At 41.4% G+C, this 13243-nt stretch overlaps 1 protein-coding gene across 6 annotated transcripts in view; it reads right to left on the bottom strand.

Moving 5' to 3' along the window:
• TTC29 (tetratricopeptide repeat domain 29) overlaps positions 1 to 13243 on the bottom strand; it is a 416217-nt gene that overhangs the window by 77702 nt on the left and 325272 nt on the right. For all 6 annotated transcript variants that reach the window (XM_073604681.1, XM_073604698.1, XM_073604674.1 and 3 more), the window contains one exon: positions 11105 to 11196. In XM_073604681.1, the coding sequence (XP_073460782.1) occupies positions 11105 to 11196 (92 nt within the window). The remainder of the gene's footprint in view (positions 1 to 11104; positions 11197 to 13243) is intronic.

Genomic DNA, 13243 nt, shown 5'->3' on the forward strand with positions numbered 1-13243 from the left:
CCATTCACTCCGATAGAGCGGCGTATGTCAGCTGACATCCGCCGCTATCCGATCTGATCCTGTCCGTGAAATCCATCCGATCTTCCCATAGAGGATCACCCATGTGAAAGGACCCTAAATAACACTTAGATATAAGAAAGATTCAAAAATGTCCTGTCCAAATAGAGAACAAAACTTTTAACCAGCATTCACACAAGCAACAGCTGCCCAACGTGTGCATTTTCAGAGAAACCACCCTTGATAACAGTTAGTGGCAATTCAAATACAGCAGTGGATACATAAATGCATTTCTAACATGTAACTCTATTAATTCCTAACATAACACTTACTGTACCTAACCATTAAAGAAGAACTACACCCTGCTATCCTTTAGCTGCCATCATAGCCTCTGTTTGATCTGCAGGTGCTGCACATGTGGTCAGTTATGATACCAGCCATTTGATGGTCTGACAGTTCAGTTGAGAGCACAAGCAGCAGGGATGGTTATGATTCACGGCATGCCTTGAATGTAACTGTTTTGGGAAACAGGTACATTAATGGGTTTAGTTCCACCTAAACATCCTAAACCCTGACCCTTAGCCTAACTATAACTTTTGCTTTAACCTCAAAACTTGACTATAACCAGAACTCTTGAACAAATCTTAACTATGGTCTAAACCAGTGGTCTCCAAACTGTGGTCCGGGGGCATTTGCTTGTGGCCCTTGGGGCACTATTCTATCCACTGACACCAATGGGGCATAATTCCTCCCAATGACACCAACAATTTAGCAGAATTCCTCCTACTGACACCAGCAATGTGGCAGAATTTTTTCAACTGACACCAACAATGGGACAGAATTCTTCACACTGACACCAAGGATGTGGCAGAATTCCTCCCACTGACACCGATGTGGCAGAATCCCCCCCCCCCCCCCCAAGACCAACGATGTGGCAGAATTCCTCCCACTGACGCCAACAATGGGACACTATTCTTTCCGACACCAACAATGGGACATTATTCCTTCGACTGATACCAACAACGGGACACTATTCCTCCCACTGACACCAACAATGAGGCATTATTCCTCCCACTGACACCAATGAAGCACTATTACTCCCAGTGACACCCATTAAAGTGCACAATTCCTCCCACAGATATTAATGATGGGGCAGTATTCCTTACATTGGCACCAAAGTTAGGACATTCTTACTCCAACTGAACGCCAGGACATTTTCTACCCCCACTCACCCTAGTCTGGCCCTCCTAAAGTCTGCAGGACAGGAAAACCGACCCTTTGTTTATAACGTTTGGCGACCCCTGGTCTAAACAATTAGGCCAATACTAATCTTACAAAGCACCAGTTAAATCACCTGCCACCTGCCTGCTCCAAGCAAGCCTATGTTAAACAGAAACAGCATAGGAGTGTCAAACAGGAATGTTAAATCCCCATCCAGTCATAGAGGATGGACCAAGCAGATCTCCAGCTTACCCCCATTTCTCTTGAAGTGCAAGTTCACTGTTTCACAAAAAATCAAAAGTCCACTAGTCCACTACCCCCCCCCCCCCCCCAAGTCCTTGCTGCACTTACCTCCATGGCCGATTCGTTTTAACTGCCCATTCAGCTGGGGCAGTGTTCCGGGAATTTGAAAGCTATGGTGTTCCTCCTCTTCTTTCTTTAGAGACAATGGGACAGATCAGAGCGATTTTGTTGGGTCAAAGTGGTCATGTGCCAGTGCTGACCAATAACTCTGATCCATCCCAGCATCCTTAGGCTTTTAAATCCATGGACTGCTGCACCGGCTCTGTGGTCACCCACAGAGGTAAAGACAGCAGGGAGGGGGGGGGGGGGTGTAAAGGTGTACTGTATTTGATCACCTTTTCATTTTTTGTAAAAAGTTGAATGTACAGTTTACTGTACCGATTATCAAATAAGATCAGCAAAAAAGATGCACGCTTTAACTCACTTTAGTAACCTAATAATCAGATACATAACGCTGACTAATGTGCCCAAAGGCTAAGTTCACCTTTTCAACATGTTACATGTTACACCCATGTTTAGGGTGTAATATGTAACTTACTTAGCATCTCCCACCCCCCCCCCTTCCCTGTGACAGCAGGCAGGGATTCTGTTCCAGGCTCCGCACGCACAGCTGCATCATTCATTCACAGAGAAACTACGAGTCCCATCTGCCACCACGGATCGCTGCGCTCACAGTCTATTGATACTTCCTAAAGCGCTAAAGATGACAGCCTGTTCAGAGATACGGGCAGTGAGCAGTATGAAGAGTGTGCAGGAGCCTGACATTGCACCAGCAAACCATTGACCATGGGTGCACTACTTTGCATGCTCCTGTTGAAAAAAATAATAAATGCACTTTTTTCACCTTCAAAAGTATATGCATTTATTATTTTTTTGGTAAGAGTGAACTTATCCATTAATGTCCCCTGACACTACTTGCTGACACTTTTATAGTCCTCCTATAGATTAGCATGAGCATCTTCAACTAATGATTATACAAATAAGTAGTACACTGTACAATAATGAAATACATTTTGACAAATAACATAAATTGTAAATATATGTGCAGTTGTATTATTAGTTTAAATGTGAAATTAAAAAAAAAAAAAAAACCTCCTATAAATATTTTAAAGGAAATAACTGTGTTTAAACAGAGATAGTTCTGCTGTGTTGTCACTTTAGCTAGTTTATAGTGCTTGGGTAATCCTTTGTTGCATAATGCTGGTCAGACTTCACATATAATTTTATTGCTTTCACCAACCTTCAGCTCTCACGGACACAACCTGTCTATCCCCCAGGCTCTCGAGCAGGTAATCCTAAATTGCCAAAAGGAATAGATGCAAAACCCAAAATGGACAGCGGATCAGAGGTCTCTAAGGCTGGGATCACATATATGCAAATTGGATGTGTTTTAAACCACGTCAAATACGCATGACATGTGAATGTGACTGGCTCTCAATGAGCCAATATACACATATCTGGGGAGGTCACGGTGCAGTTTCAAAAAGGGTCCTGTGTATTTTTGGGTCCGGTTCAGGTGCAAATTCAGGCTAAAATCGAATTGCTGAATTGGTAAACAGGAACGCACTGTACCCCGGACTGCAAACCGCAGTCACACATATGTGAACTCCACCTTAAGGTGTAAGAGAGAAGCCTAGGATATGTGTAAACCCTGAATACTACTTTTCCAAGCTCCCTTTGAGACACTCAGCTACAATAGAGGTAATAAAGATTGGATCAGTATTACTATTATTATTGATACCCTATTATGGTATGTCTCATTTCCATATTATGAATTATAATTCAGTAGTAATTGGTATGAATTATTTAATCAATGCTATGTAAATGGTGTCATAAAATCAATCAGTAAGCCTCTTTCAAAGCAAGAAGAGGTGCAATCATTAAACCTAATATCTAACCTAACTCAAAAATGTAGCCCTTAACTGCTAACTCTAAGAGAAAGAAAAAGCTGGTGTTTAACAGCTTCGGCTCTGGAAGATTTTACCCCCTTCCTGACCAGACCACTTATTGCAATTCGGCATTGCGTCGCTTTAACTGATAATTGCGCGGTTGTGCGATGTTGCACCCAAACAAAATTGACGTCCTTTTTTTCTCACAAATAGAGTTTTCTTTTGGTGATATTTGATCACCTCTGTGGTTTTTATTTTTTGCGCTATAAACAAAAAAAGAGCGACAATTTTGAAAAAAAACGCAATATTTTTTACGTTTTGCTATAATAAATATCCCCCAAAAATATATATAAAAATATTTTTTTCCTCTGTTTAGGCCGATATGTATTCTTCTACATATTTTTGGTAAAAAAAAAATCACAATAAGTGTATATTGATTGTTTTGTCTACAAAATAGGGGATAGATTTATAGCATTTTTATTATTAATTTTTTTTTACTAGTAATGGCGGCAGTCTGCGATTTTTATCATGACTGCGACATTATGGCGGACACGTTGGACAATTTTGAAACATTTTTGGGACCATTGGCATTAATACAGCGATCAGTGCGATTAAAAATGCATTGATTACTGTAAAAATGTCCCTGGCAGTGAAGGGGTTAACACTAGGGGCAGTGAAGGGGTTAAGTGTGTCCTAGTGTGTGTTCTAACTGAAGGGGGAGGAGACTGTGCAGGGAAGATAACAGATCGCTGTTCTTACTCTGTATGAACAGACGATCTGTCACTTCTTCCCTCAGAGAACTGGAAACTGTGTGTTTACACACACAGTTCCGGGTTCTCTGTGTCTCAGCAGCGATCGCGGGAGCCCAGCAGTGATTGAGACCGCTGGGCACTCTCATCAGCTCGGGGGGTGAGCGTGGGGGGTATGGCCACAGGGCGAAGCGACGTTACATAACATCGTTTCACCCAGCTGTGCCATTCTGTCACAATACAACTGGGGAGGATGGTCGGCAAGTGGTTAAATAATATCCTGCAATCAGTTAGCAACGTAAGTTAATTGGTATGTTTAAATTGTTTAAAGCTGTGTATCTGTGTCCTTTCTCTTTATAATGCATTGCTGTCATATGACTGCAATGCTTTTCCATTCATACTGGAATTGAAGATGGTGGGCATGTCTCTTTTAGCCTAGCGGCATCACTTCCGAAAGTGCCTTACTTTCTCCTCTGTAGCCAGTGTAGCTGTACCACAATTCTGTTGGAGCTTTCTCATGAATGAAGACACTTGTGCATCCTCATTCCCAGATAGCAAGGGTAACTTGCCACAAATTTGTCTTGTTAAGTCTTTTTAACCTGCTGCACATTTTCACTGGCAAGTTGTACACTTGCAGAGCTCCTGAAGCACAAGTTCTAGTTGACACTTTTCCAGTTTGTAGCAAATTTGTGTGGCAAGTCCCTTCAGTAGGAGCCCTGCAGGTCTACAGCATGAAAATTCAGCCACAGTGACCCCTGTGGCGGGATGACTACTGCACAACATAACTGAACCAAAACTTACAGCAAACCTGCAGAATGTTTGCAAAGAACGTTGATCTGGAGTCATGCAATGCAGATTTGCTGCAATTGTGCAACAAACTGAAGCCTGGCAAGTCTAGCAAGAGTTTAGCAAGTCATTTTCAAACTTGCAGCTCAATTGCTTGCTATCTGGGTTCATGAGAAAACATATGAAGGGGGCTAGACAGGACAGGGACAGGGATGTGCTGCGCTGTTTGCACAGACACTAAAAATGGTACAAGGAAGTGCCTGTGAGCAGCCACAATCGGCACAACAGGCACACCTCTGTTTGTGAAGCAGAGGTAGATTGCTGATTGTCTAGAATAGACTGTTGTTTTTAATGAGACATTCTGCATGTCTAAAAATGTATACTATAAAAGTTTTTTTTTATAATAATTATTATTTTTTATAATAATAAACCCAGAAACCTGGAATTCCACTTTAATATTTAACCACTTGCCATCGGCAGGCCATCATATGACGGCCTCGACTTTGTGATCTTGAGGCTACAGGCATCATTCAGATATCGGCATTTTCAGCCGGCGATTCCCTGCACCATAAGAATGATCATAGCGGCTGTTCCACCGAATGATCGTTTCTATGGGCGGCAAAAGGGGATGTTCCCCCCCTCCCGCCGCCCTCCGGTGCTCCTACTGACTCACCGCAGCGATTGGTGAGTCGGAGACAGGATCCGCCAGCCCCGGATGTTGACTATAGAGATTTCTGGCGGACCAGATGGTTGCCGGAGTCTCTATGATCGTCGGAGGCCGGGCGCGATGTTATGACGTCACGCCTGGCCTCTGCATTAAAAAAAATGGCACTGCCTCGGCTGGGAAGCCAGGATCTTTTTTTTTTTTTAATTTTAGGCTTCCCAGCCTGGAGGTGAGATATGGGATCTTATTGACCCCATATCTCACTGTAAAGAGATCATGTTATGTCAAATTCCTATTACAAGGGATGTTTACATTCCTTGTAATAGGAATAAAAGTGAGCAAATTTTTTTTTTTTTTCAAAAAGTGTCAAAATAAAAATGTTTAAGTAAAATTAACAATTAAAAAAAAAAAATAAATAAAAATTATTTTAAAGCGCCCCTGTCCCTGTTTGCTCGCATGCAGAAGCGAACGCATATGTAAGTCCCTCCCACATATGAAAACGGTGTTCAAACCACACAAGTGAGGTATCGCCGTGAACGTTAGAGTGAGAGCAATAATTCTAACCCTAGACCTCCTCTGTAACTGAAAACATGTAACCAGTAAAAAATTTTAAAGCGTCGCCTATGGGGATTTTTAAGTACCGAAGTTTGGCGCCATTCCACATGCGTGTGCAATTTTGAAACGTGACATGTTAGGTATCTATTTACTCGGCGTAACTTCATCTTTCACATTATGCAAAAATGTTGGGCTAACGTTACAGTTTTGTGTTTTTTAAAGCATGAAAACGTTTTTTCTTTTTTTTAAAAAAAACACGTTTGAAAAATTGACCGCCATTGTATTCTCTAGGGTCTCTGCTAAAAAAACATATATAATGTTTGGGGGTTCTATGTAATTTTCTAGCAAAATAATGATGATTTTTACATGTAGGAGCGAAGTGTCAGAATTGGCCTGGATGCGAAGTGGTAACCCTAAAATGTAAACATGTATTTATTTACTCTAAAACCAAACTTTTACCTGACCCTTAAAGCAGCATTAAACCCAAAAGCAAACATTTATTATATTGCAGCTTACCAATTCTTAGATGTGATGGCTGCTATGGCCAGTAACACACCTCCTGGATGAATGAGCACAAGAGGCACAGCAGACAGCAGCATTGTCAGTCTGGGGTGAGGACAGTGTTAAATGTATTAACAGATTTAAATACACTGACAAATTGAAGCCAAGCTTCAGCTCCCACTTTATAATTAGTTACAGCAAACTGTTCTTTTTTTTTTTTTTGGGATAAAGGTTTTACATAAATAAATAAAAGTTGATTTCTTTTAATCACTCATGCCAGTGTTATGTGGTTTGTCTCATTCATGTAAACGGATACATTCTGCTGGAGAGCTTGTGCTCAACAGACGTGCTAGCTGGATGGCCAGATGAAGATAGAAGAAAGAAAGCCTACAAAAGTAACCTAATGCAGCCATCGCATCTAAGAATTGGGAAGCTGCAATATATTAAATGTTTGATTTTGGGTTTAATACTGCTTTAACTAACAGCTTTAAAATGCAGATCTCCTGGTGTTGCAATTCCAGGTTATATGACCTGGAGTGGTAGCAGCCAAACACTGTGCTGATGCCATTGGAGTCTTCAGTCAAAGTGAATCATATATGTGATGATACCAGGGCTCGCAGCATAGTTAATGCAAGACAAAACTGGTGCAGGTTGTGTAAGCAACTGCCTCCCATCACCATCAGCCACCATAATCGTTTCCTAATACTTTTAGATTGTAAAACTAATTTATACTTATGACTGGTTAACTAAAAACATGATTTACATTTGATATTAGTCACATACGTCACAATTTTTATAACAATTTTGGAAACTTCCTATCACATTTTGTTTGAGAAAAAAGTTTGCATGAAATTGATTGGTCCACAGCAATCTGCAATCTGTTTTTGTGTATCCAAGTTTTGATTGATTAAAATTGGAGTGAAAATCTATTGAAAATGCTTTTGGCTAACTTGTGATCGTTGTAACTGTCCCTGTCAGGAGCATCTCTCACACTCCTGCACTGCACGTCTTCTTCTCCTCAGAGCATGCAACTCAGCTGCTCCCTCCCTTATTACAAGCCCATGGTTGTGTTGTGTAGCTGCACTAGACTGGCACTGGGCTCTGCTATTGACACTTTGTTATGACCCTGCTAGCCTGTTCCTGGATCGAAATTATTGTCTCTCACCGGCCCTGACATCTGCCTGTTTCTAGATTATGCTTTTCTGTCACCTGGCCTGACTTCTGCTCATTGCTCGATTATGCTTATTGTCTACCACCTGCGCTGACTTTTGCCCATCCCTGGCTTATGCTACTGACTGTGGCTAGCCCTAGGGCAAAACTGTACCTAGTCAATTAGTGGGAAATCTTTTTTCTTTTTGATTGGAAAAAATCATTCCTTTATGACATTTTGTAGGTTGGCACCAGATGGCTAGATATATATCAAAATGCCTTGATGGGTATATGTCAGGCTAGAGGAGTAGGCATTCCCAGGCAGGCTGAATTTGCATGCAGACTGCCGTTGATTGGACACACATGTGATGATGACCTTTTATAATAGAAGGAACTTAAATCCAAAAAATGAAAGGGGCCAGCCAGGGACAGTATAGCTGGTCATACAGAGTTCAGTTTTATTTTCTGTTGAGCCAGTGTGATGAACTGATTCCCCCATTAACACACTTGAGGTGCATGGGGGAATCCTGCTTGCTGCACTACTGTATTGACAAGGGAATGTCTCCCCCACTGTTAAAATACACAGATTGCCTGCAGCGCTGATTGGGTGGCTTTTATCTCACAGGGCTGCTGCACAGAACTCAACCGGTAGATCAACTTCTGTTCAACCACAGTGGCCACACATGGATTGAAATTCATCTGGTTCAGCAGAAATTTCAATCCATGTATGGCCAGCTTTAGCCTGGAGAGAGAAGGGCTAGCTAACTAGACTTGTAGCTTCTGCTGCACACTATAAGAAGCTCAGAGTGTATAGTGAAATCAGAGTATGCATTTTTAGTACAGGAGACTGCGGCTAGCCCTAGGGCAAAACTGTACCTAGTCAATTAGTGGGAAATCTTTTTTCTTTTTGATTGGAAAAAATCACTCCTTTATGACATTTTGTAAGTTGGCACCAGATGGCTAGATATTTTGCTAAGAACAATGAACACCTGAAAACCTGCCTGTACTCACACTGTACTGCACTGTACCTTGCGACTTGGACAAAAAGTGCATGTACGGTAAAAAAAAAAAATGTCTCTGCTTTTTTAAACAGAAAATCAATCTGGACATCCAAGGTGTGCGAGGAGTGCTCCCAAAGGGCAGAACAACATCCAGTTAAATAATTCCCATTAAACCTAAATGAAATTACAACACTGCCTCAGAACTCCTCTCAAGAGCCCTGTGTCCACATGTAAGCAATAATTAGGAGGAATTCTGCAGATATCAAAATACCTTGATGGGTATATGTCAGGCTAGAGGAGTAGGCATTCCCAGGCAGGCTGAATTTGCATGCAGACTGCCTTTGATTGGACACACATGTGATGATGACCCTTTATAATAGAAAGAACTAAAATCCAAAAGGGGCCAGCCAGGGACAGTATAGCTGGTCATACAGGGTTCAGTTTTATTTTCTGTTGAGCCAGTGTGCTGAACTGATTCCCCCATTAACACATTTGAGGTGGATGGGGGAATCCTGCCTGCTGCACTACTGTATTGACAAGGGAATGTCTCCCCCAGTGTTATGCCCCGTACACACGGTTGGATTTTCCGACGGAAAATGTGTGATAGGACCTTGTTGTTGGAAATTCCGACCGTGTGTAGGCTCCATCACACATTTTCCATTGGATTTTCCGACACACAAAGTTTGAGAGCAGGATATAAAATTTTCCGACAACAAAATCCTTTTTTTTTTTTGGACGGAAAATGTGTGATAGGACCTTGTTGTCGGAAATTCCGATTGTGTGTACACAAATCCGACAGACAAAGTGCCACACATGCTCAGAATAAATAAAGAGATGAAAGCTATTGGCTACCGCCCCGTTTATAAGTCCCGACGTACGTGTTTTACGTCACTGCGTTTAGAACGATCGGATTTTCCGACAACTTTGTGTGACCGTGTATATGCAAGACAAGTTTGAGCCAACATCCGTCGCAAAAATTCCTAGGATTTTGTTGTCGGAATGTCCGAACAAAGTCCGACCGTGTGTACGGGGCATTAGAATACACAGATTGCCTGCAGCGCTGATTGGGTGGCTTTTATCTCACAGGGCTGCTGCACAGAACTCGACCGGTAGATCAACTTCTGTTCAACCACAGTGGCCACACATGGATTGAAATTCGTCTGGTTCAGCAGGAATTTCAATCCATGTATGGCCAGCTTTAGCCTGGAGAGAGAAGGGCTAGCTAACTAGACTTGTAGCTTCTGCTGCACACTATAAGAAGCTCAGAGTGTGTAGTGAAATCAGAGTATGCATTTTTAGTACAGGAGAGGAGCCTGTAAAACTGCTGCAGGACTTAAAGTGGAACTTCACTCTCTCATCAACATTGACTGTTTTTAATCATTATGCTGCTATTAGTATATAGATAGGAAAGTATATCATTTTTATTATAAAGTTTTAAACTTTTTTTTTTACACTTCTTTAGTTACTTTCTGGTTTTCAGGCCTAGGCAAATGATGTCATACATCCCAGGAGACTTCAGGTTGAGAGGAGGGGTTTTCTCAGCTAAGCACATCCTCCTGACTGCATGCTTGAGTGAAGGGCAGATGGATTCCAGGAAGCAAATGCTACAGAAATCATCTGAACTTACTCAAGATGGCCAAGGCCAGAAATGCTAGGGGGTATTTTTTAAAGTGATTTTAATAAAAAAAATAAAACATGGAAGCATGGAAGGATGGGTGTGTTCGCTTTGAATTAGATGTAGTGTAGTTCCACTTTAAGGCACAGAATGGTCCAGCCTTAACTATTGTTAAATAATTACTAACATGTAGCATTTTTCTTAAAACATTTGATTAAAGCCTTGGCTGCAACATGATCTATATTTATATATAAATATCGCTATATATCGATATATATAGATATATATTGATATAAATAGCTATATATCGATATATATCTATATAGATATATACTATATATAGATAGATATATCTAGCTATATAAAGATTATATGTATAGATTATATATATACTGTATACACATTGATCTCTCCATATCAGTGTTTTAGTGCCCCAATACAAGTGTACAGCAGTACAGTAAGAGCACAGGATAAGAAAAGCTTTGATGCTGTCTCATGCTGCCCTTTTAAACTGTATTTGTTTCAAATAATTTAGATTGAAAGGGTCATTCGAGAAGGGCAGTGCTTAGGATGTAAAGAGCCAGTAAATGGGAAGTGACAGATCTCTAGCAATTGAAGTCTTTCACAGTTGAATGAATTGACAGTGACAGCAAGACATTGGAGTGCTAACTTACCTTTCCAGAGCCTTTGCCATTGCTTCATATGCTTTTCCAAGGCCAACAGTATCTCCAAGCTCTTTGGAGATTTCCATGTACGTATTTAGAAACTGTGGACAAAAAAATATATAATATAAATAATTTTGTAACAATTTTAATTTAGTAACAACATTCTATCTTTGCAATGTAAACGTTTAACCTTTATATGTCCACTCAGAATACTTAGATAAGATAAGATTATTTAGAACAAGTGAAAGGCAATGAACACATACACATATGCAAACACCTAGCATTTGTAGCATGCCTGCATCATTCAAAATTGTAATTTTGAATAATTCTCTTAGGGTTCAGATAACGCATGAAAAATGCACATTTGCAATATGCAAACAAAAATGATGCATGTGCATGTAAGCTTTTGTTGCAAATGGAAAAGACCTAAAGCTAAATCAAGCATTAGCAAACAATTTATTCTCTTAACCAAATTACCCCACACATACTTAAATCTTCCCTATAGTGCCGCACTAGGATCCTGGTGTCTGAAGTAGCTGGTGCAAGTGTGTGCAAGTGTATGCGAACTCGCGTTAGCATTTTTTTTGTCAAAAGGAGTAGACAATCACATTGCACCTATGATATTTTCATTTTTTTTCTAAATGTTTAAGTTGGAAAGTTACAGTTTTGGCTATATTTGTGCTCATTGTCCTGCTGAAATATGAACCTCTGTCCCAGCCTCTGGTCTCTTTCAGACTGAAATAGGTTTTCAGGCAACATTAGGAGTGCATAGATCTATAATATTAGACCATTTCACACTGCAGCGCCGCTAAAGCGCGGGTCATTTTTGCGCCGCTTTTCGGGCGCTAGCGCAGGGGGACGGATTTTTTAAGGTCATGTGACAACGAGACTTTAAAAAAAGAGGAAAAAAGTCCAGTTTTGCAGCGCTTTCAAGGCACTTTTAAGGTGCTTTGGAAGTGCCGCCCATTCATTACAATGGGCAGGGGCGTTTTGGGAGCGCTTTTTATAGTGCTGTCAAGCTGCCCCAAAGGTGCTGCTTGCAGGACTTTTCCTAACGTCTCGCAAGTGCACCACCCCACTGTGAAAGCACTCATTGCAAAGAATGGGAGGCAGTTTTCAGGTGCTTTTTAGAGGCTATTTCTAGCGCTAAAATGCCTGAAAACTGCCTCAGTGTGAAAGGGGTCTTAGGCTGTTTTTAATATAATTGACGGGGTGGGCTAAAAGGGATCACGTAAAGTGTTTCTAAAGGCTAAACAATTTTTACCTTAATGCGTTCCTTGCATTAAAGCAAAAAAATGTTTAGGTAGTAACCCCCCCCCCCCCTATACTTACCTGAGCTCTTACTTGATCCAACGCTGTGCCTGTCTGTAGCATCTCTCCCCATTCTCACATGATTTGCTGAGGCAGCGGGAGCTATTTATTCTTGCTGCTGTCAGTCAAATCCTGTGAAAGAGGAAGGGGGTGGGGCTGAGACGCACTGTCTATGTCTATGGATACAGGCAGCCCGGCTCAGGATCGAGCCCACGGGTGGCTTCCTATGGTGGTACGCCGAGAAGAGGAGGAACCACGAGCGTCGATGTGAGACCCCAGAAGAGGAGGAACGGGGTCACTCTGTGTGCAATTCTACTGCACAGAGCAGGTAGTTTGGTGCTTATTAAAAAAATAAACTTTACAATCATTTTAATAATTGAGAAACTCAGTAGAGCCATGAGAAGGTATTTGCAGGTCTTAATTCCATCACAAATCTTAACAAAATAATTAGGTTGTAAGAAAAAAAAAAAGCTCAGTGTTGATGGGGGAATCCCTCTCACAGCACTAAAGTGTTCTGCCAAGGAGGAGCCTTACGTTCTGGCTGAACACAATGATTACTGCTAGCGGCTATATCCATCGGCAGTAATCACATGCACAAAATGTGATAGGCACATTGGGCTGGGGAAGAGGGCACGGGCCCAGCAGTGTCCCTCCTAAATGCAACATACCATATATACTCGAGTATAAGCCGAGTTTTTCAGCACATTTTTTTGTGTTGAAAGTGCCTCCCTCGGCTTATACTCGAGTCAAGCACTTTTCTGGTGCAAAGAATGACATTTTCCGAACCGACTTTGGGCCCCATATCTCGGGACCACTTGGTGCTAGGAACCCCAATTT

This window comes from Aquarana catesbeiana, linkage group LG01 (genome assembly GCF_042186555.1).
Source record: "Aquarana catesbeiana isolate 2022-GZ linkage group LG01, ASM4218655v1, whole genome shotgun sequence".
NCBI classification, from domain to species: Eukaryota; Metazoa; Chordata; class Amphibia; order Anura; family Ranidae; genus Aquarana; species Aquarana catesbeiana.